Raw genomic sequence first — 25,242 nt, 5'->3', positions numbered from 1 at the left:
TGCATGGAAAGAGGAATATCCAAGGACATAGGTGTAGTTTTACATATGGCCCCAATGACATGTCCCTACCAAAGCCACAGAAACACTGTGTCCCTACCAAAAGAATTGCAGAGTGAAAACTGTAGCATTCTAATTAACGTTAGGTTATGACTATAACCAAGTTCTGTTAACACTAGTGGACGTTCAGCGTCTCATTGCATCTATCTCGCTTCAGCATATATATACTGAATACATTTCAAAATGTACCTTTAAATGCCAGCATTCATCTGGCCACACCCCCATCCGCTTACCTACATAAGCAGGGGTGGTGCCACACACTCATCTCCTTCTCAACAAATTTCATCACAATGAAAAATCAAGGGCTGCAGCGGCGTCTAGACGCTGAGCGTCCACTAGTGTTAACAGAACTTGGTTATAGTCATAACCTAACGTTCTGTATCACACTAGCTCCCGCTCAGCATCTCATTGCATAATAGGAGCTGAGCGGGAGCTAGAAGCTCGACAAATGTACCCCGCTGAGGCCCCCCACAGCCATCAGATCAGGGAGGACCGAGCCCCCCCGACCCCCCCTAATGGAGGGCACCCCCCCTATTGGGGGCTTCACGGAAGGGCGACGGACCCGACCGTGCGAAGAGGCACTCAAGCAACTCAACGCACAGGGTGAGCAGACCGTGGCTTGACCCCACGACTACACACACGCACAACCCGCATGCCACCCGGGAACGAACGGAGGGAACAACCTCGTTACTGGCCCCAGAATCACGGGGTCAAGGGCAAACCCAACCCCGTGGCAAGGCCGTAGCAGCGGAGCGCGAAGGAAGACCCAGACCCACCAAAGGGACTGGACCCCCTGGAACGGGGACCCGGAGAAGTCCATGATGCCAGCATCAAGACCCCACCAGGTGGGCACTTAGTGACCCCGCCCCCCACATCGCCAGCGTATTCGGACAAAGGCCCCTCAGCGAGCGGGCCCTGTCCCCCCAATAGTACACCGCCTGGCACACTGACCCTGCAGAACAGGCAGTCAGCATGGCCGTAAGCACACAAAAAAGGTTAACCAACGGAAGCAGGCAGCGCACCGGGGAAAAACCAGGCAACAGGCCGTTAACCCTAGCCTGGAGACTGAGGACGAGACAGGCGCCAGAGGGGACAGCTGAACACAGCCGCCCCGGCGGAAGGGGCGTAAGCTGGCGTTGTTGCATGACCAAGCCTCCATTTAAAAAAAACCCACCCAGAGGGGTTGAGGCAGAGAAGGCTGACACGATTGGCAGACGTCATGAACGTGCAGGGGCACCCTAAACCGGTGAACCCGGGAGTTGACACTGCTCCAACACACCAGGGAATCAACCACCTTGGTGTTACCCAATGCGGTGGTTGTTCCTATAACCCCTCAAGAAAAAAACTCCAAAACACACCTGCGGGTATACACCGGCTATACCGCAGTACAAGTGTTTCAGTTTTTCAAAAAAGGGTTAACCCAGGCCTACGGGTCGACGAAACATGACTTCGGACCGGGCCCGGCGATACGGGAAGCACAGGGTCACCAGAGGAGGTCAAAGACCACCCCAACAGGCCCCTCTTCGCCATGTGTGAGAGAGGAGCGAAAAATAATGGAGAACCAGCCCCAAGCACACCGTACTTGGTATTCCCAGGCGGTCTCCCAACCAAGTACTAACCAGGACCAACCTGTGTAGCGGCCGAGATCTGACGAGATCGAGCGTGTACAGGTTGGCATGGCCGTAAGCCATTACGACAGTGCTGAGTAAAAAATGTACCCAACCAGGGTCTCCATAGCGCTTAACCCTGTGACACCCGGACCGACCTGGCATTTTTCCCCCTGAAAAAAGCCCAAGTCCCTCAGGGTACCAGAACAGCAGATCTGCATCCCCGGCGGACAACGGGTTCAACTGATCCGGACCAGCGTGACCAGAACCAGTCCCGTGCCCTAACCACGCCGACATGCCTACTCCAGGAGAAGGGGCAGATATGCGTGTTGATCTTAAACATGAAAAGAAGGCGCCACCCAGACGTTCGGGCGAACCGCGCCCGGTGGCCCACCCCCAGGGCGTGAGACCCCTCTACATATGTTCAGATCCATTCCGTCATCATCCCCCAGATATGAACGAGAATCCGTCGATAACCAAACCAGGTCGTCGGATTTGGTCGTCGGAAGAGGAAAAACCTCCATCCCAGTTGCTTTATAAAAACGCCGTTTTAACCTCAAGCAACCAAGGCGTGCCAGTCAGTCGCCTGTTTACAGAACACCCAGAGCTAGCACTATACGTGCGTTGGGACACACCCACATCAATGAACAGGCTATTTAGACCCGTCATTGAATCCCCAAGGCGCTCAGGGGAACGACAAGAGGGGTGTGATACTTCCTAACTCCAACTATTTGTAATAGAAAAGAAGGAAGCACCAACAGTATGTATCCCAGTCTACACAGCCGGGGGTAAAAAAAATTCACATTTTTACATCCCACCACCCTCCCATAGGAAGGAGACGGGAATCCCCAGAGAGACTTCCCACGCGAGCTGTACAGATTGAAAAGAATATATTGCACCTTGAGCCATGTAAAAAATTGGTTTTAGGGCTCTCCGGGGAAGAGGCACTGAACCCATACACACTCAATAATCGAATTGAATCGAATACATACACAATAGAGTAGGACTCCTTCTTGAGGGTCCACTCACCTTGACAATCTGAGGAGGAGGCTCTGTACTCTGAAGGAGGCTCCCTCACATGGAAGGAGAGTCCCAACTCACAGAAGGCCCGAATAGGAGCTTGGTGAGGAGGAGCCCTGACCACCCCCCGAAACAGATCCATCACATGGACCTGAACAGCACACGGAAGTCCTACCAACAGAGACGCGCACAGTGACGTACTCTATGGCGGGGGAATTTCTGCGGTGCACACGCCCAATATTCCAGGCCGTGGGACCAGGAAACTCCCCCCCCCCCCCTCACCCTGTAACGTGCCGAACCGCAACGTGACAGGAACCTTGAAGGACAGGTGGGTTTACCCCTGACCAACAGAAAAAAGGGGGAGGGAAGGTTACCAGTTCACCCCTTTACGACCCCACACCCATGATACGATGTAATGACAAAAAGAGAGTATGACACAGTCATAGTCAGCTCCATGAAGCGTCTGACAGCTTCACACAGCGCATGAGCTAACCTGCTATCTCTCCAAGAGCCCCGGTACCAAACTTACATATGTGCTTCTGTGGCCAGTCCAACCCAGTTGTAGGTCACATGACACACACAACCCATCATCACCCATAAAAAATGGCAAAAACACTCTACAGAGGAACGCCGTTTTTCATAATGAGAGAATACAAAATTCTCGATTAGTATCGGCCACAGGCCTTGCTAAGCACACACGAAAGCGACCAAACAATCTTTTCTTTTAGGAAAATAAAGTTTCTCCAGCAGTTTTAGCACAACCTCAGCAATCAAGCTAAGGGTTACATCGTATCCCTACTCCACACAGTGACACAATGTAGTGCAACAACATGTCTGAGAGGAGGATGAAGAAGTCCCCAGGGAACCGGGGGGAAACACAATCCTCCTACTTTACCCTTAATACGGCCAGTTAAAACAGGAAAACCTGTTAATATGTGAACACACTGTTCATTGTCATTACAGGCTGAGAAAATAATCATTCTTTACTCATTTGTCACTAAGCATAGCTTTATAGGTTAGTTTAACCCCCTTAGTTGTGAGTACACGGTACATATAAACACACATGATGTTTCTCAACACAACAAACCAGATCATTTTCACATCTGTAACAACAACCCGATTTGCATGGAGAAGCTAAATACCAGTGACAAGACAATTCACACATAACTCGCGTCGTATCCTAAATGTAGTGCAGCAACACTCGTTTTGGAAAACATTTAGAAGGGAAAGCCAGAAGAAGTGTACAAGGTCTGGTCAGGCCTTGCCTACCCGGAGCGTAGATCAAGCAAAGTGCAGTCTCAAGGCACCGTAGTAAACACAGCCGTTCTGTGTTGTCGATCTGGGCAGCGTCGCTGCTCCATCCCGTCGCTACGGTCCCCCTTGTTGACGCAGTCCTTGCCGTCCTGGCCCAGGGCAGGTTCGACGAACATCCTCTGTCAAAGATGACGTCGTAGTCAAGAGTGTTTAAAACATGTTATAATCAAAGCACGCTCAACAGAGTAGCATTAAGCTAACGGCCGCTCTAACCGCCGGGCGCTACCGCCCCTGCCCGCGAGACGCCGAGCGAACGGCGCACGCGACCAGAGGGGAGACTTCGAATCCCCCCCGCCTCTCCCCGTGAGGGAGAGGGGAGTTGGGAACCGCGGCGGCGCGCGAGGGGCCGGGGCCACCCCGCGCTGGGCCTCGGCCGATAGCAGCAAGCTAACGTTTCCTAGCCTAGCCAGGTAGGCCACCTAGTGATCACAGCAGGCTAGCGCCGCAGCCAACAGCTGACTGGCTAACAGTAGGCCACCACTAGCACGTAAGCTAAGCAGCTATCACCTGAACTTGTACACAATGATATAACACTCACTCAGACAGGCCGCCGTTCTGAAACCCTCCTCACTTTTTAAGAGAAAAGAGAAACAAGATGTTAACAGTTTTACAACGGTGATTTTACCAACACCCGACGGAGCCAGCACAATACCCATCATTCTGGTCTGTAGCTGGCTTGAACACAGATCTTCCGCTAACGAACATCTATGCCCATATTTCCTCGTGAGGAATACTCTCATTTGGATATGAAAGACGGGGCCTACACGGTGACAGAGAAAAATCCACTCATCCAGAAAACACAGGGATCACCAGTGTTAATGGTCGTGGCCCACTAGTTAACTAATGGGCTTCAGACCAAGGTCTTCTGCTGTTGCCTAAGAGGCTGAACAAAAGACCGTAGTCTGGGGCCGGTGTTCGTAAACATTGTCAGCTAGCCCCCGTAGCACTAACAGACAAGTGAAGCTTGCAAGCAAAACAATACTCACCAACCTGGAAAACACCGCTTCTCACAACAGCGGCGCGTCCTACAGTTCAGCTGTGCTGAAGGTTTTACCGCAACCAGACACAGCAAAGAACTGTAGTTGAGAGGCATGTAGCGGCGTGCTCCCCATATGAATTCCGGTGGAGGTTTTAGAATGATCACCATCTTCCAGACACTCCAGTGATGCAGACAATATCGCCGTATTTTCTCGAAAATAGTGAGAGAGAAAATAAAGATATGATGTCAACGTATCTCTTGTTCTTCCTTTCCTCGTAAACATTGTCAACCAATATTTTTCTCCACGTCAAGTGGGCATATGAGCAACACGTTGTTTGTGATGAAATTTGAGAAGGAGATGGGGATGTGGGTGTGGCCAGATGAATGCTGGCATTTAAAGGTACATTTTGAAATGTATTCAGTATATATATGCTGAAGCGAGATATATGCAATGAGACGCTGAGCGGGAGCTAGTGTGATACAGAACAACATTGCGGTCTTGCAAAACAGAGCCCTTTAATCTGTTTGCGAAAGTGTAGGCTTACAGCTGCATTAAGAACCTATCAACAATCCTATTATATGCAATATCCAATCAACAACCATTATTTGACCATGAAGTCATCCTGCTTCTTTTATCTGTTTTTCTCCTTGCCTGACCATCTCATAAGCACCAAATGTGTTGTAAATCTCACATCCTAATGTGTCCATATGTGACCATATACAGTAGAACAGTCATACATGTAGTCACACCTGTAGGCTATAATCTCTGAAATCCTTTTTCTTTTGGTAAGGCTTGTTGGACCCAATTTGCAGTTTGTACATCAGTTTGTATGTGTACATGTAGGCCAAATGCATCAGTTCAGGAGATTAATTAAAGAAACAGTCCTCAGGATAATTTCATGCTCTTTGTAGCTTAACAGTATTTACCCTCAAATGAGTGCAAACAAAGATTCTGCTCGCATACTGAGTGTGCTTGTATATTTAAGTGTCCCGACTACAGCTAAAATACACCCCTGTGCAGGGGGGAAACCAGCACACGTCTGTTTAATTTATTGCTATATATGTTATAAATATGTTAACAACAATAATGGTTTTATTGAGGGGATAGGAAAGATAGAGAAGTCAGGGCTTCCAGGGAAGTTTAAGTTATGGTGTTTGCAGTTTGGTTTATTTCCTAAGTTGATGAGGTCATTGTCAATATATATGAAGTGCCAATATCAAAGGTAGAAAGACTTGAGAGATTGGTTAATTTGTCTATTAGGAAATGGCTAGGAGTCCCTCTGTATTAGTAGTGTGGCATTGTATGGGAAAGGTATTCGTCAGCAGTAACACGTCTAACAAGAAGAAGCTTCTATCCCCAGGCCATCAGGCTGCTAAACGAACAATAATCACTATGCAACAACCATCAAATGCACACAGCACACACACCCACACGCACACACTCACTCAAACAAACAACACACTGCAGCACCCACTCTCCACACTTTAGATCACACAAACACTTTATATTTATTGATAAAGGATTTGCACTACAACTCGTACACCTACTGTGAATTGTACCTAAATTGCACCTCGTCCCATTTCTCCATTTCTGCCTTGCACTATATAGTATTGTATATTAGTACACTGCACAGTATTGTATATTGTATGGTAACTACGTCTATTCTGCATCGAACATTGTACATATGTCTAAACTGAACACTGTGACCTCATTTTTTTTACTTCTAATTTTACTATGTTATTTTATTTCATACTTATCTTGTCTTGCACAGTCTCTGGAGCGCAACAGTAAGAAGCATTTTGTATAAAAGTATTCTGTACTTCTGTATGACAACTATTAAAGAAACTTGAACTTGAAACTTGAACAGAGGAGTCTAAGTGTGTGTGAAGGTGAGAACAGAGTTGTTGCTATCAGGGAGCAAAGATACAGCGGTTAGTAATTTTGTAGATAAGGTGCAACAAGGCCGGGGGGCCTAGGGCTCAGCTAAGGGAATCCAGTATGGAGTAAAGCAGGTCCCACAGAAAGGAGGAAGCTGGTAGTGGAGCAGGTACAGCGACAAGAGGAAGTAGTGGGGTGTAGCCCAGGCTAAGCAGGGACAGTGGATGAACTGGGAAAGTGTAGAAGAAGAGGAAGATTAGCTGGAAGGACCTGTGGAGTATGGAGGAAATTGTATAAAATTTCCCATAGGGGCTACTTATGATGGGCTGCCATCACCACAGAAGCTAAAACAGTGGGTAGATGGGGACCTGAACCCAAAACAGTGGGTAGATGGGGACCACCATGTCTACTGTGTTCAGAGACGTCAACTTTGAGGCATATCAGGCTGGTAGACTAGTCTTTCTAAGGCCAGTATACATGTCAGGCTGGAAGACTAGTCTTTCTAAGGCCGGTATACATGGAGACATAACCAGGTTGTCAGGCTGGAAGACTAGTCTTTCTAAGGCTGGTATACATGGAGACATAACCAGCTTGTCAGGCTGGAAGACTGGTCTTTCTAAGGCTAGTATACATGGAGACATAACCAGGTTTTGAAAAGTGGAAGCAGGATGCAGAGGATTTCTAACATGATTGACTTTATCATTATTGGGAGAGTTGGGGATTCGCGGGCAGAGTTTGCGAAAAGTGGCAAATGAGATGTCGGAAGATGCTTCAAAAGGCAGTCAGTGGATTTGGTTATTTCAGACATGACCTTTTTATTTGACTACTATTAGTAGCATTGTTTTTTTTGTTTTTTTTTATGAGATTAGATTCAAATGTATTGTCATTATACAACACAAGTACAGTATAACAAAAATACGTTTTGCAAAGAGTGCAAATGTAGTAGTAAAGTGCAACAGAAATATGCAATGTACAGGTGGTTAAACTGGGTACAACATATACAAGTTAGTAGCCTACTACTGAGTGTAGTGCTAATCAGATATATGTACAGAGTGTATTATATAAATAGAGACATTATGCTTCTACTGGCCAGCAGTGTAATTAGTAAGAGTAGGATATGTACATTATATATATATATATGAAGGGTTATATGCAGGTATATTCAGACAAATATGGGTATATATATGCGGTGATATAAATATATAAGTGTAAATATGCTGTATCCAGCACTGTTGTACATGCTATCATACAGAGTATATGGGTAGACAGTGAAAGCAGGTGGTAGGTATAGTATAGGCAGGAGAGATAGAGTATAGTACTATAGAGTATAGGCAACAGAGTTCAGAGTCGTACAGTATGGGTACAGAGCCTTATGGGGGGGGGGGGGGGGGGGGGGGGCTGAGGGAAAGAAGCTGTTCCTGAGTCTGCTTGACCTGGAGCGGAGGTTCCTGTAGCGTCTCCCAGCGGGTAGGAGGGCAAACAGTCCATGTTTGGGGTGAGAGGTGTCCTTGGCAATGCTGCATGCCTTCCTCAGACACCGTTTGTTGTGGAAGGTCTCAATAGTAGGGAGTGGTGTACCGGTGATGCGTTGGGCGGTTTTCCCCACCCTCTGCCGTACCAAACTGTGATGCAGTTGGTGAGTATGCTTTCATTGGCACACCGTTCACCAGTTCACCAGAATCTGAGGGGACATGTGGGCTTTCCTCTCCTCAGGAAGAAGAGGCACTGGTGAGCCTTCTTGACCAGCAAAGCATTTCAGCAAATTGATTAAGAACAACTGATTTATGGCAACAGCCTATGGAAGTATTTGACCTATCTCAAAAACCCCTGCTTTATTTTCTGGATCTTCGAAACACAACTGAGGGAAACAACACAGTAAATAGTAAATGGACTGCATATCGCTTTTATCCAAAGCGCTTTCCAACTTATGCCTCACATTCACCCATTCACTCACGCATTCACACACTGACGTGTGTCAGCAACCATGCAAGGTGCCAACTTGCTCATCGGGAGCAGTTAGAGGTGAAGTGTCTTGCTCAAGGACACTTCGACACGCTGCTGGGAGGAGCCAGAATCAAACTGGGAACCTTCAGATTACCAGACAACCGCTTTACCTCTTGACCCACTGTCACCACCAAGCAACAATTGTGATCGGAAGCAACAGTTGTGATTGATATAGGGGGGGTTCACACACATGTTCTCCCCCACAGCTTGTGGCCTGAGTAGCAGCTCTGGGATTACCGCAGTTAGGGGTTTAATGCCTTGCTCAAGAGTACCTCGATGGTAGTGGTTGAAGGAGGGGAGAGTGATGCCTGTTCACTTTTTACCGGTCTAAAGTCTGCTTCTCTGACTATACTCATGTATGATGCCAGTTCAGATACAATAATGACCAGACAACCGATACTGGTAAAAATGTGTTGGTACAACGGCAAGTTCTTTATAAAAAAAGTAAAATAGACAGCAAAAAGCTTGATCTTAAAGTGGAGATGAAGCAGTGAGCAATGTGATCCTAGTTTGTTTGTTGTGTACCTTGTGTAAGACAGGGTTCTATAATCAAATGTGAAATCTATCTTATTTGTCTGAAAAATATAATATAATATCCCTGTTTTCAACATGGGCGCCGCCATTTTGTTGCTGACGTCATGGCTGACGTCATACCGTGGCTTGGGTGTATACACTCTGGTTAGCTGCCTATATTGAATGGGTCGGTCAGCAAATAAAATGTTGCCTACAAAACAACGGGACCGCGGTGGTTCTGTTTGTATTGCTCCTGGCTGTTCAAACTAATTTTACCATGTGAGAGAGAGGAAAGTTGGTTAATTTCCACAAACTACCAGTGAAAAAAACAGTGTTGTTGACATGTTGGCTCGGGCTGCCTGCACCCAGACGGCGCGACCAGCCTGTTGTACAGGGAAGGAGGATCTGCAGCGAACACTTCATTGCCTCGGATTATGTTGTTGGGGTGGGATGTTTGTCCAGAAGACCACTAATCAGCTGAAGCCGGACGCGGTTCCCTCGGTCTTCGACAGACAGACCGGCGTTAGCTCTCGGGGCCCGGCGTTAGCTCTCGCTAGCTAGCGTTAGCAACCGGAGCGTCGCGGAGCATTCAGCCTGCTGGCTACACAGGCTGAATGCTCCGCGACGCTGGTTGAAGTGGGTCTAGGTAGCCAGCAGGCTGAATGCTCCGCGACGCTGGTTGAAGTGGGTCTAGGTAGCCAGCAGGCTGAATGCTCCGCGACGCTCCGGTTGCTAACGCTAGCTAGCGAGAGCTAACGCCTGGCCCCGGCTGGTGCCAACTAGCTCCCGAGAGCTAACGCCGGTCTGTCTGTCGAAGACAGAGGGAACCGCGTCCGGCTTCAGCTGATTAGTGGTCTTCTGGACAAACATCCCACCCCAACAACATAATCCGAGGCAATGAAGTGTTCGCTGCAGATCCTCCTTCCCTGTCCAACAGGCTGGTCGCGCCGTCTGGGTGCAGGCAGCCCGAGCCAACATGTCAACAACACTGTTTTTTTCACTGGTAGTTTGTGGAAATTAACCAACTTTCCTCTCTCACATGGTAAAATTAGTTTGAACAGCCAGGAGCAATACAAACAGAACCACCGCGGTCCCGTTGTTCTGTAGGCAACATTTTATTTGCTGACCGACCCATTCAATATAGGCAGCTAACCAGAGTGTATACACCCAAGCCACGGTATGACGTCAGCAACAAAATGGCCGCGCCCATAATGCTAAATGCTTCAGAAATGTACACAACAAATCGTTTTTTCTTAGAAACTGCTTATTTTTATAACGTGACTTCTTCTGTGGCTTATCTAAATACTAATGTGATGCTATGAATATGTATTTATGCTCACTGCTTCATTTCCACTTTAACAAGTATTTTAAGCTAATATTGAGTCTTAAAATCAGTACAGCTGCGAGTGCCGTCCTTCGGATGAGACGCTAAACCGAGGTCCTGACTGAATTCGGTCATTAAATAACCCAGGGTGAATGAATGAATGAATGAAAACTTTATTTAACAGATTGCAGAATGGGTACAATACAGTACGGCTCAATACATACAATTGTTAAGGGGATGCAGACCTGAGAAAGACGTTTGTCTTGTTTCCATCAGGGTCCCCCATTTTCAATTCATATAGACATTTATGACATACACAACATACATGACATTTATGGCATAGGGACATATAGGTATTTAGTACTGATACATTTGTGACATAAGCGGTATTCAAATATACAGTACTGTTACCCCTAGATCCTGACAGAGTATATACATATGATGGGGAGGGGACTGTACATTAGGAGGGGGTGGGTGGGTGGGAGGGAAATATACATACGGCGGGGAGGGAATATATACATGCGGTGGGGAGGAGACTGTCTATTAGGAGGTGGTGGGGGTTTTGGGCATTTACGGTGGCCAGTTTCGAATTGCAGCCTCCCGTAGGTGCTCTTTAAGAGCGGTTTTGAATGTGGGCAGGGATTCACATTCCTTTACAGCTTTGGGTAGGGCGTTCCACATTGTTGTGGCATAATTGCGAAACGTGTTTAGTCCCTTGTTTGAGCCGAATCTGGGTTTAACATGATTTGTTGAGCTTCCTCTGGTGTAGTGGTTGTGGTATTCACTGACCTTTGGGAAGTATTTTGACATGTACATGGGCACCCCGGTCGTATAGTGTATCTTGTAGACCAGGCCCATTGCAAGTTGCTGTACTCTGTCGTCTACTCTAAGCCATCCTAGGTTGTCAAAGTGGGCAGGGGTGAGGTGGGTTCTGGGGTTCAGGTCGAGTAGTAGTCTGACCAGTTTGTTTTGTGATGTTTGTAATTTTGTTTTAAGCGCTTTTGAGGTGCTTTGGTACCATGAGGTGCACGCATAGTCATAGTACCCTTGAATGAGTGCTCCTGCCAGAGTCTTCAGGGTATTCTTGTTTACCAGAGAGGAGATCCGGTACAAGAATCTAGTTCGTTGGTTGACTTTTTTTATTACATTGGATGCCATTTTGTCACAGGAAAGATTTGCCTCTAGGATGGAACCCAGGTAGGTAATTTCGTCTTTCCTTGTGACAATATTGTCACCCACTGTGACTGAGAAGCCGTCGGTCTTGCTGAGTTTGTTATTTGAACCGAAGAGAATGGACTCTGTTTTGCCCATGTGTAATGATAGTTTGTTATCAGCGAGCCATATGCAGATTTTGCCTAGTTCCGTGCTGAGGGTTTTTTCAACCTGCAACTTGTTCTTGTCAGAGACCAGCAGGGCTGAGTCGTCCGCAAACAGGAACAAGTTGCAGTCACAGGCTGACGACATGTCATTTGCATAAATTAGGAAGAGTAGCGGTCCTAGTATGCTTCCTTGTGGAACACCACAGCTCACTGTGAGGGGGGGGGGATAGAGTACCGTTTACCTCTACCATCTGTTCTCTCCCCTCCAGGTAGGATTGCATCCAGCTCACTGATAAGCTATCAAAACCAATTGCTTTTAGCTTGTCCATTAGAATGGAGTGATTGACAGTGTCGAAGGCCTTTTGTAGGTCCAGCATGACCATGCCGCAGTATTTGCCCGCGTCCACCTCTTGTTTGATGTGGTCGTTCAAATAGAGGAGGCATGTGTCAGTGGAGTGGGACGTTCTGAAGCCAGATTGGAATTCGTAGATTAGATTTTTTTCCGCCAGGTACTTTTCGACCTGTGTCTATCGCAAAGAGTAGGGGGTTCCCCAACGTTCCAGGGCAAATTCCCAATCAGGTCTCTGACATCAAGGCCACCTAATCATCCCTCCCCCTTAATTGGCTGATATCAATCCCTGTCTCGTGAGCAGTTCAGCCATTGTGTAGTGTGATGTGTGCCTGGTGCCAGTGTATGGCAGACATTGAGCCTGCGTAGCCCAAGGTTGGGTGCTACCAGTGGTGGTGAAGGAGGCCATTCCACCCTACATTGTGGGGAGCTCTTTGAGTGAAAAGTGCTACAGTATATACTAGGGATGCCCCGATCACGTTTTTTGCCACCGATACCGATCACCGATCATCGTGAGCCATATCGGCCGATACCGATCGTTTTTGATTAAAAGAAATTAAATTTTATTTTATATAATTTTTATTTTTTTTATAAAATATATATATTATATAATTAGACTTGTACTTGTATTATCTGCGAGACATCGCCACCACGCAACAAGCTCCACTGTATGTGTGTACTCTAGTAGCCTCCAGCTACAGCCAGGATTCTCTGGAGCTGCAGCTGGACCTATACTCGAGTAGCCTCGAGCTACGGCCAGGATTCTCCGGCGCTGCACCTGGACCCTATTGGTATAACGTTACTTAACTGTGCTCAGCAAGCCCTCAGCTCGAATACGCATCGAATCAGTGTTATAAGACATTGATATCAGGAGCTATCTGTAGCTACTGCTAGCCGGATATATAACGTTAATACAACGCCTCAGTGAATTATTTAGTTCAATGGGACATTTCGTTTTTAACAGTGAACTAACTTGCGCTAACGTGAGCTAACAGCTAACAGCTAACAGGTATCATACCTACCTACTATACTTGCTAGAGCGTTTGTTGATGTCAGGAGCTATCGGTAGCTGGCCGGCTAGATACCGTTCGGTTAGACAATGCCTCATCATGTATTAAACTAAAAGTGAATAGTTGACTGGGTCATTTTGTAACGGTAGCTAAGCTAACGTTAGCTATGGGAGACGCCGACACGCCGTCCTCCCGTGTCTCACTAGACTAGACCCGTGTTTACATGCGTGCGGGAGGTGCTGGACTCGAGAGCAGACGCCGCACCACCGGTGTCTGAGACAGAACTCAGCGACAGCAAGTGAGATCGGGTTTGACGATCGGTGAAAATAAAACATTATCACCGATCACCGATTGCATATTTATACTGAATATCGGCCGATAACGATCGGTGGCCGATTGATCGGGGCATCCCTAGTATATACATGTAATGGTCATTCATTCATTCATCGTTCATTTGTATTGGAACAAGTGACATTTCATCACCCTGCCTTTTTTCCCACCTATGGAGACAATTAACTGTGATTTCCATTCCTGTTTACCAGTAATTCTGTCCTTTACAGTGCATGGGGTGAGATACTCTTTATGTGTGTGTGTGACATGGGAGACTCTTTATGTGGGTGTGACATGGGATACTCTTTATGTGGGCGTGACATGGCAGACTATGTGCGTGTGACATGGGAGACTGTTTATATGGGCGTGACATGGGACTCTTTTTGTGGGCGTGACATGGGAGACTCTTTATATGGGCGTGACATGGGAGACTATGTGGGCATAACATGAGAGACTATGTGGACATGACTTGGGAGACTGTTTATATGGGCGTGACATGGGAGACTATTATGGGCGTGACATAAGAGACTCTTTACATGGGCGTGACATGGCAGACTATGTGGGCGTGACATAGGATACTCTTTATATTGGCGTGACATGGGATACTCTTTATGTGGGCGTGACATGGGAGACTCTTTATATTGGCGTGACATGGGATACTCTTTATGTGGGCGTGACATGGGAGACTCTTTATGTGGGCGTGACATGGGAGACACTTTATGTGGGCATGACATGGGAGACTCTTTATGTAGGTGTGACATGGCAGACTATTTATGTGGGCGTGACATGCGAGACTCTTTTGTGGTTGTGACATGGGACTCTTTATGTGGGTGTGACATGGGACTCTATATGTGGGTGTGACATGGGACTCTATATGTGGGTGTGAAATGGGACTCTTTATGTGGGTGTGACATGGGAGACTCTTTATGTGGGTGTGACATGGGACTATTTATGTGGGTGTGACATGGGACTCTATATGTGGGTGTGAAATGGGACTCTTTATGTGGGTGTGCCATGGGAGACTCTTTATGTGGGTGTGACATGGAAGACTCTTTATGTGGGTGTGACGAGAGACTCTTTATGTGGGTGTGACATGGGAGACGCTTTATGTGGGTGTGACATGGAAGACTCTTTATGTGGGTGTGACATGGGAAACTCTTTATGTGGGTGTGACATGGAAGACTCTTTATGTGGGTGTGACATGGGACTCTTTATGTGGGTGTGACTGTGACATGGAAGACTCTTTATGTGGGTGTGACATGGGAGACTCTTTATGTGGGTGTGACATGGGAGACTCTTTATGTGGGTGTGACATGGGACTCTTTATGTGGGTGTGACATGGGAGACTCTTTATGTGGGTGACATGGAAGACTCTTTATGTTGGTGTGACATGGGAGACTCTTTATGTGGGTGACATGGGAGACTCTTTATGTGGGTGTGACATGGCAGACTCTTTATGTGGGTGTGACATGGGAGACTCTTTATGTGGGTGTGACATGGCAGACTCTTTATGTGGGTGTGACATGGGACTCTTTATGTGGGTGTGACATGGCAGACTCTTTATGTGGGTGTGACATGGGACTCTTTATGTGGGTGTGACATGGCAGACTCTTTATGTGGGTGTGACATGGGACTCTTTATGTGGGTGTGACATGGGAGACTCGTTATGTGGGTGTGACATGGCACTCTTTATGTGGGTGTGACATGGCAGACTCTTTATGTGGGTGTGACATGGGACTCTTTATGTGGGTGTGACATGGGACTCTTTATGTGGGTGTGACATGGGAGACTCGTTATGTGGGTGTGACATGGCACTCTTTATGTGGGTGTGACATGGCAGACTCTTTATGTGGGTGTGACATGGGAGACTCTTTATGTGGGTGTGACATGGCACTCTTTATGTGGGTGTGACATGGCAGACTCTTTATGTGGGTGTGACATGGGAGACTCTTTATGTGGGTGTGACATGGCAGACTCTTTATGTGGGTGTGACATGGCAGACTCTTTATGTGGGTGTGACATGGGACTCTATATGTGGGTGTGACATGGGACTCTATATGTGGGTGTGAAATGGGACTCTTTATGTGGGTGTGACATGGGAGACTCTTTATGTGGGTGTGACATGGGAGACTCTTTATGTGGGTGTGACATGGGACTATTTATGTGGGTGTGACATGGGACTCTATATGTGGGTGTGCCATGGGACTCTTTATGTGGGTGTGCCATGGGAGACTCTTTATGTAGGTGTGACATGGAACTCTTTATGTGGGTGTGACATGGGAGACTCTTTATGTGGGTGTGACATGGGAGACGCTTTATGTGGGTGTGACATGGAAGACTCTTTATGTGGGTGTGACATGGGAGACTCTTTATGTGGGTGTGACATGGGACTATTTATGTGTGTGACATGGGACTCTTTATGTGGGTGTGGCATGGGAGACTCTTTATGTGGGTGTGACATGGAAGACTCTTTATGTGGGTGTGACATGGCAGACTCTTTATGTGGGTGTGACATGGGAGACTCTTTATGTGGGTGTGACATGGGACTCTTTATGTGGGTGTGACATGGGACTCTTTATGTGGGTGTGACATGGCAGACTCTTTATGTGGGTGTGACATGGGACTCTTTATGTGGGTGACATGGCAGACTCTTTATGTGGGTGTGACATGGGAGACTCGTTATGTGGGTGTGACATGGCACTCTTTATGTGGGTGTGACATGGCAGACTCTTTATGTGGGTGTGACATGGGACTCTTTATGTGGGTGTGACATGGGACTCTTTATGTGGGTGTGACATGGGAGACTCTTTATGTGGGTGTGACATGGGACTCTTTATGTGGGTGTGACATGGGAGACTCGTTATGTGGGTGTGACATGGCAGACTCTTTATGTGGGTGTGACATGGGAGACTCTTTATGTGGGTGTGACATGGGACTCTTTATGTTGGTGTGACATGGCAGACTCTTTATGTGGGTGTGACATGGGAGACTCTTTATGTGGGTGTGACATGGGACTCTTTATGTTGGTGTGACATGGGAGACTCTTTATGTGGGTGTGACATGGGAGACTCTTTATGTGAGTGTGACATGGGACTCTTTATGTTGTGTGACATGGGACTCTTTATGTGGGCGTGACATGGGACTCTTTATGTGGGCGTGACATGGGACTCTTTATGTGGGTGTGACATGGGACTCTTTATGTGGGTGTGCCATGGGACTCTTTATGTGGGTGTGACATGAGACTCTTTATGTGGGCGTGACATGGCACTCTTTATGTGGGTGTGACATGGCACTCTTTATGTGGGTGTGACATGGAAGACTCTTTATGTGGGTGTGACATGGGAGACTCTTTATGTGGGTGTGCCATGGGACTCTTTATGTGGGTGTGACATGGAAGTAGGGCTGGGCGATATGGCCTAAATATGTTATCACGATATTTTCTGACCTTTCGGCGATACACGATACACATCACAATGTTTTTCTTTTTTTCCCCAAACAATTCATTATGAGGCTTACCAAGACAGTATTTGAGTTTGCAAGCTAACATTAAAGACAAAATAAAATACCCATGCATTTAGCATTTTTATATTATATATTAGATTTAGATTATTGGATTATTAGATTATATATTGCATATATTTAGCAATGAGATATTATATGATTTAGATATGAAATATGATTAATTGAAAATGGGGGACCCTGATGTAAACAAGACGAAAGTCTTTCTCTGGTCTGCATCCCCTTAACAATTGTATGTATTGAGCTGTACTGTACCCATTCTGCAATATGTTAATAAAGTTTTAAATCAATCAATCAATCAATCAATCAATCAATCAATAGCATTTTAGCATTTTTATGAAACTACTGTATATTTGTATGTCTCTAAATGTTTTGATGAATTGAAAATGGAGGACCCTTATGTAAAAAAGCCGAAAGTCTTTTTCTGGTCTTCATCCTCCAGTCCACTGTTGTTGTATTGAGCTGTACTGTATTGTACCCATTCTGCAATCGTTAATAACGTTTTCATTCATTCAATCATTCAGCCGGCAACAGAATAATTTTGATTGACAGTCGAGTCTGCCAATTACGTCACACCGCTTGCACCCGCCCTGCTGTTCTTAGCACCAATCGGCAAGCGCTATGCATTTTTTACTTCCGCTTTTGTCCGCCATTGATTTTGACGAGAGCTCAGCTCAACGACAACAACAACAGCTCCCCGCGGCCGACGAGTGATTACCAGCGCACCGCAGCATGACTAAACGAGCCATAATGATTTTATTGCAACGAATGTTATAATAAAAGCCTTTCCATACATCTGTCTGATTGAAAACTTTATTAACAGACCGCAGAATGGGCACGCACAACTCAGCACGGGCTGAGATATGAACAGTAATACTTGCTATCTATGTCGTCATCGGACGTTGCTATGTTTGGGTAAATACGCTGATGTTATTGAACGTGTAACTGTATAACGTTAATGCCACAAAACGAATGCCTTTGTTAATAATAAGTAGTAACTTTGATGCAGTAGTGTGTGTGGGGGCGGCGTTGTTCAAAAGTTTGAACGGGTGTGGACCAGATTGACGCGACACAATCCTCTTGGGCAAAACATCACGATATCCACGATACGTTAAAAACGTGTATCGTTAATGAACTGTACCCGATATTTATATAATATCGTCATATCGCCCAGCCCTACATGGAAGACTCTTTATGTGGGTGTGACATGGAAGACTCTTTATGTGGGTGTGACATGGGAGACTCTTTATGTGGGTGTGACATGGAACTCTTTATGTGGGTGTGACATGGGACTCTTTATGTGTGTGACATGGAAGATTCTTTATGTGGGTGTGACATTGGAGACTCTTTATGTGGGTGTGACATGGGAGACTCTTTATGTGGGTGTGACATGAGACTCTTTATGTGGGTGTGACATGGGACTCTATATGTGGGCGTGACATGGCAGACTCTTTATGTTGGTGTGACATGGGAGACTCTTTATGCGAGTGTGACATGGGAGACTCTTTATGTGGGTGTGACATGGGACTCTTTATGTGGGTGTGACATGAGACTCTTTATGTGGGTGTGACAAGGGAGACTCTTTATGTGGGTGTGACATGGGAGACTCTTTATGTGGGTGTGACATGGGACTCTTTATGTGGGTGTGACAAGGGAGACTCTTTATGTGGGCCTTATTATTCCCCTCTATCCGGTCCCTCTGATTCTATTTAAAATTTTTGCAGCCAAATTGAATATTAAGTGATTGAATATTGAATATTAAAATATATTTCGTTTTTAAGAATTTGTAAAGGATAGGCAAAAATAAGCATGTGCTTCAGCCTATTCCTTTTTTTCGGTCATTGATTTTGGATTTTGTGTGTGAGCTTGCCTTATTATGTACATTTGTGATTTTTTTTGTTTTTTGTTTTCAAGTCCACACAGGTGTTTTTGATTTGTCTGTAAATAAGACCGTGAAATAAAAAAACTTCATTCATTCAACAATTATTTTATTTGCAGTGCAGTAACATGTTGAGAAGTTCTCACAAACAAGATATGTGTCTTACCGTCCTCCTTCACCAGAACCTCCTTCTGGCACATGTTTTGCACATTGACTGTGCAGTTGACGATGAAGTCCGGAGTAGAGCAGTCATTGTGGGTGACCTCCTCACACTGGTAGCACTGGATCTGCAGAGCCAGTCCTGGAATGAGCAGCATGCACAATGAACTACTGTATGGCTCAGTTTGCCCTCCATGGAGAAATACCATTGCTATTATATTTCCGGTCAGCATTTAAAATTTATTCAGAAGTGAGTGAGGAATTACATGGTACAGTAGGATACTAGGATACTAGTCTAGCCTGTATACCAGGGTCAAATGGGTATCAGTGAGCGAATTACAATACTAAACCTCAATGTCAAGAGCCATGTCTAACATCAGAAATCAAAGCAGAGCAAATCGATTTTCTGCCTTCATCACATACAGTGACCCTAAACACAAACAGTGGAGGTCTGAGTTGATTATTGGTCAGTAAGAGCAGGGCCGCCTCAGGGGGTTTGCAAGCAGTGCGGTCGCACAGGGCCTCGCGGGGAGGGGGGCCTCACGAAAAAATAAATAAAATAGAATGTTAACAATCACTTTCCATCACAGACCTAAAATCTAGTTTTGCTTACATGCTTATATATTTCACATTAGACACGTTTGTAGAATGTGTCTGACTTGTTCCGGGCTCTGCGGCTCTGCAGATATACTATTGGAGCTCTGTGGCTATGCAGATAGCTCAGCGGCTCTGCAGATATACTATTGGTTTCAACGAGGTGAGGGGTTACAGGTACGGCCGGGGTCTGACTATTTCCACGGGAGCGCTGTGCAGCATCGGAGCAGAAGAAATAACGCTGCGTGCCGTAAGCTTATCAATACCAAGTATAGTGATTAGGTTATGCCAAGACCAGGGTTTCCGTTAGAAAAAATTGTTGCCGGCCTCAGTGTCCGGTAGATTTCAATCTACCGGTCAAATGAGAGAAATTCCGGTCAGAGTTTATTGAGCTTAAAAACAATTGATAGGCAAAAGAATGACAACATCAAGGCATGTAGATTTATAATATTTTTACTTAAAACTAGGCTACTTTTGCGTATAAAGTCATTATATTCCAAATAAAATAAGTCCAGAGACTCGTGCTGCTGCCGACTTTAAATCAAATAGGTGTCTGTGGGCAGTCGCCCGACATTAATAAACAACAGTCCGTTATAATCACATTTTTATGAGCTAACGAATTCCATTATATTGGACATTTGTATTAATTATATCAAGCGAAGAACTGAGAAATTTGGCAGAGAGAGACGGCAACATTATCGTGGGTTTGCGTGACGACTCTCTCTCTCTCCACCTCCCAATGACTTATTTGCGAGAGTATGTCGATGCAGAGCAGCAGATTCAGCTGTTATTGGCTCTTTTCTGGGGACCGCACAGCAGCGCCCCCCACCCAACATTGAATTGCAAATGGCTGAATTGGAGTACTGCTGGAGTACTGCACTGTGCTGCTGCTGCTCCGGCTCTGCAGCTTCACAAAAGTTTGCACACCCAGCACTAAGCTCTCGCTGACAACGTCGTTGTCATTATTAGAAGCAACGATGAAACAAATGTAATGATTGTTTCGTTCATCGCATAGGCTATTTAATTTTAGCCTATTTTAATACAATTCAAATAATCAAATTGTGCTTAGACTCAGGGAATTATTTTCACCGGACATTAAGACCGGAGAGATTAAATATGTCGGACTTCAACAGATTTTGCCGGTCAAATACCGGTAATTACCGGCTAACGGAAACGCTGGCCAAGACGAAGAGGACGTTCGGCAGATGGACTGAAGATGAAAGTTGTTGCGTGTTAGAACCTTCAGTCAGGCTATAGCTATGTCGGCTAGTAGCTTAGCTAAAGGCAGGGACAGCTAACTAGCGTTAGCTAACGCTAGCTAGCGTTAGCTACGTTATCGAGTGCTAACGTGTGGCAGATAAACTAGGAACAGACTCCCAAGTTCATCCCAACGGGGGGTACAATATCATCATGGGACTGGTGAACTTTCTCCACGGTCGTCTCCTTCCTCTTGGACCTGACTGCGTTAGGGTGAGTTTTTAATGCTATCTACTCTGTTCCCGCCGTGGATCTCTCTCTCTCTCTCTCTCTCTCTCTGTCTCTCTCTCACTCTGTGTGTTGCATCGTGCAGTTTGTGACGTGTGTACTAAGCTTATAGAGTTCGATTAAAATAAGGCAAAACTGCAAATCTGCATGTCGTGCTTGAAAAATTAACCTGGCTTTAAGCTTGTTTATCAGGTTCCAGGGGTGTTTTATGCATTTTCACTGTTACTGCCAGGTGTACTTGATTGATTGATTGATTGATTGATTGATTGATACGTTTATTAACAGATTGCAGAATGGGTACAGTACAGTACAGTACAGCTCAATACATACAATTGTTAAGGGGATGCAGACAAGAGAAAGACTTTCGTCTTGTTTACATCAGGGTCCCCCATTTTCAATTAATCATAAAGTGCACGACTGTACAGGTGCATTGACACTAAGCCTCGGGCAGTGCTATTATTTAAGAATACGTTGACTGTATCATTAGCCCAGCCTCGGGCAGCGCTATTATTTAAGAATATGTTCTCTCCGAGTCAGTATTAGAAGGGGAAAGGGGATAACAGTGCTTCTCTGTATTCAGGAACATTTGATCATTGTAACTGAGGGGTACAATTCCCTGACTGTATTGATAAGTATGGTATCATTAAACCACTACCGCTTTATGTACTTTAATTACTGGCCATACAGTACATGATATATAAATATAATGAACACTTCCCACAATGAACCGGTTCTACACAAAGTTGTCTTTAAGTATTTATTGCAGCAAAAGGTACATAATACTTCTCGATTATACTTTGAATGCACTTGTAAGACAAAGGAATGTGCGTAGGCAAATCAACAATGAATGTCCATTCTCTGGTTACGCAGGAGGTAATTATACAACCTGAATCTTAGGGAATTATATCTATGGTACACTAGTAATATATAGCGGGAGATACTGGAAGGGTCCCCCTGGTTGTAAGCCAGCAGGGGGTAGAAGATCTGTCGGTAGTAGAGAGTCTGGTCAACGATGACTAAGGAGACTCCAGGTACAGGAGACGGTGCAATAGCCTCTTGATCCACAGACGAATACAGCTGTTCTCCGTAGACTGTAGCTCCACGGTGAAGAAAGCTAGCCGGCCTCAGGCTCTCTGAGGCGCCGACTCGACTTGGCTCCTCGCGGGGTAAATCCAACATGTGCAGGCGTCGGCGATTCTCCGTTCCATAAATCACAGGACCAAAGCAAATATATTCCAGCCGCAAAGGGCTATGTAGTCGTCGGGTAGATTAATCCAGTGTACATATCCACACGGTTCTCGTCTAGGTCTCCTCGGGTGAAAGCGCCATGCAAGCAGCCCAGCCTGGATAAGAACTCTAGCTGGTACGAGGAAGCGTTGGGGATGCTGGTCACTGTAGAACTTTAGCCGCACGATACACCATACACCAATAGACTATTACTGACTTAATATAAATATGTCGCACTCGACGGTATAGCGCCAAACTCTGACAATTCAGTTATTAATTCGCACGCGGTCTCAATGCTCTATTCTGGGGCCAAACAGGCCATACTTCACCGCACGTTGTATCGTGGGTGAGGCTTCAACTTATTGGGTAACTCTTGACTTCTGACTAAGTAAGACTAAGTGCTTCTGTATTCACCTGCGCCGTATTTATATGCACGGTGAACAAACTAGTGCCAATCTCATTTCTGTCGCGTATCCCTGGGCAAGGCCGGGCATGTTCAGACATGTCTTGACGGTGACTTTGAACCTGACTCCGGAGGCTGGTCCCTGGCGCCGGTGGACCGCTGTCCAATAGGAGAATGAAATATTATGGTCTGGGCTAAAGGGATATTCCGTGTATATGTACAAGGAATATACAAGGGATATCAAACGATATACAAATACTATGCAATATATATCAATCAATAAATATATATATTCGGTTTAATCTGATCCTTTGTAACAATCATCATCATCATCATCATCATCATCATCATCATCATCATCATCATCATCATAATTATTATCATCATCATTGTAAGGGTCAAAATGAATGGATTTAAGGTGCAATGGATTTATGTGACCAGGGGGTGGCGCTTCTGTTATTTAAGCGCCAGGTACACTGTAGCAGGTAGGAGTTTGACCCGGAAAGGGCAATGGTTTTTGACCGCACGCACGCACCACGCACGACGCAGGTCACAGGTCACAGGCTGTTAGAACACGCCGCAGGGCGAAATGTTTGTATGTAATTAGTTATTATATTCATTATTATTTAATCAGTTTAAGGAACAAAAGCTAAGATATTCTGTTTGCACGGTGAAACAAATAAATATCATTTTCCAAGTAAAGCTGCCTGCATTGTGTCATTGGGACAAAGGACTGTTTGGTATCAGATCAGACTAATAGAACGGCGCATCAGCCAAGTCCATCTACGCCTACGGGATCATCAACAACAACAACAACACAGCAGCCACCACTACAATAACACCAACTTGTCTGTTGAAATTAATTTCCACAATTTATTCAATAAAAATTACTCTCACAATGTAATGGCTTCATTAATTAACTGATTTCGTTTCAATTTGCTCCTCTTATGTTAATATGAGATGCATGCATACTGAATCATTGACTGACATTTTAGATGTGGTTTGCATCTCAAGAGTTCCTACTTTAACACAGTGTAGGCTATAGTGCGTATCACCTGCAGTCAAATTATGACCACTTTGTAAATTGTTGGTAATGTAGGTCCCCATTAATTGTCTATACAGCCCTACATTTTACAGCCATACGAGAGATCACACATTTGAGGATTCTCTGATCTATAGCTTTAGGAGAGAGTGCGTGTTTGTTCACATACAAAATGTGTGTCATTCCCGAATCCCGACACTTTATTGTTTAAATGCAATGATGTTAAAATGTAGCCAAATGTAATATGAACTTAGACAGTTTTGGCAACAACTTCTAATTCTAAATCATTGCTGAATCAATAAACGCAAACACTTGGCAACCTGGCGACAGTGCCATCAGAAATGACGAAATCAAGCTACAGTATAGCCGGTTCATCAACATCGTTAAGTGTCCATAGATTATTAGGTATTATAACATTGAATGTGATCAGCTATTATTGTTGGAATGTTGAAAGTCATTAAGCTTTACGCATTGGGCTCCATGTGTCCGTTCCACCAGTCCAACTTAACAGCTACACTACACTAACATCTGTGGATAAAATGCACTTGTCAAACAAATAACAATAATTGTCAAACAATAAGCAACCCATCAGCGAACAGGTCCACGTTGTTCGACGTGCAAAGGGGAAACGAAATACCAGGAGAGTTTAAATGATTCTGAATAGACGGTGTAATTAGTTTTGAACTCACATAGTCGATACGATAGTCCATGCAGTACAGGGCTGCTCGAATTCATTAGAATGGTTAGCGAGATCGTTTCAAAAGTTACACACGGGAACGCACTGCAGTTCCGAAAATTGCTTATGGGAAAATAACGTTATGCGAACATAGCGTTACTTACCTGACTTGAGGAAAAACAAGAACAAAGTAGTGACCGTAAATAGCCGCATCCTCTGCCTAGTAAAACATCAGACTTGGCGAAGTTGCGAGGCGCAGGATCCAGAGACGCAGCTGGTGAGCGAGCATTATGGTCCAGACTCAACAAACACGCACGTGACGCACCTTTCCTTGCACATCCTGAGGAGGATGCTCGCTTGAGGTTGTTGCATTATGTTGTACTACGTCATGTGATGGGGAGCCGAAAAGCCAGAACAAAGTGGCCGCCCTGCCCATAGATATCTATATAACATATAGATATCTATGGCCCTGCCCACTAGACTAGACAGCTCAGGTACTGCACTTCGGGCCCCACCTTCTTTATCCTCTAGGGAGGCTCTAGCCATATTTTCG

General features: G+C 45.5%; 1 protein-coding gene across 1 annotated transcript in view; it reads right to left on the bottom strand.

Annotated features, from left to right (window-relative positions):
- Positions 1–24,953, bottom strand: part of LOC311225238 (ly6/PLAUR domain-containing protein 1-like) — a 120,552-nt gene extending 95,599 nt beyond the window's left edge. Inside the window, exons 1-2 of the mRNA XM_084310455.1 lie at positions 24,854–24,953; positions 19,270–19,404 (exon numbers count right to left, since the gene is read on the bottom strand). Of these exons, the coding sequence (XP_084166581.1) occupies positions 19,270–19,404; positions 24,854–24,902 (184 nt within the window). The 5' untranslated portion in view covers positions 24,903–24,953. The remainder of the gene's footprint in view (positions 1–19,269; positions 19,405–24,853) is intronic.
- Between the last annotated feature and the right edge of the window lie 289 nt (positions 24,954–25,242).

This window comes from Notolepis coatsorum, assembly GCF_963971535.1.
Source record: "Notolepis coatsorum genome assembly, chromosome: 3".
NCBI classification, from domain to species: domain Eukaryota; kingdom Metazoa; phylum Chordata; class Actinopteri; order Aulopiformes; family Paralepididae; genus Notolepis; species Notolepis coatsorum.
This window is presented reverse-complemented; position numbering and strand designations above follow the sequence as displayed.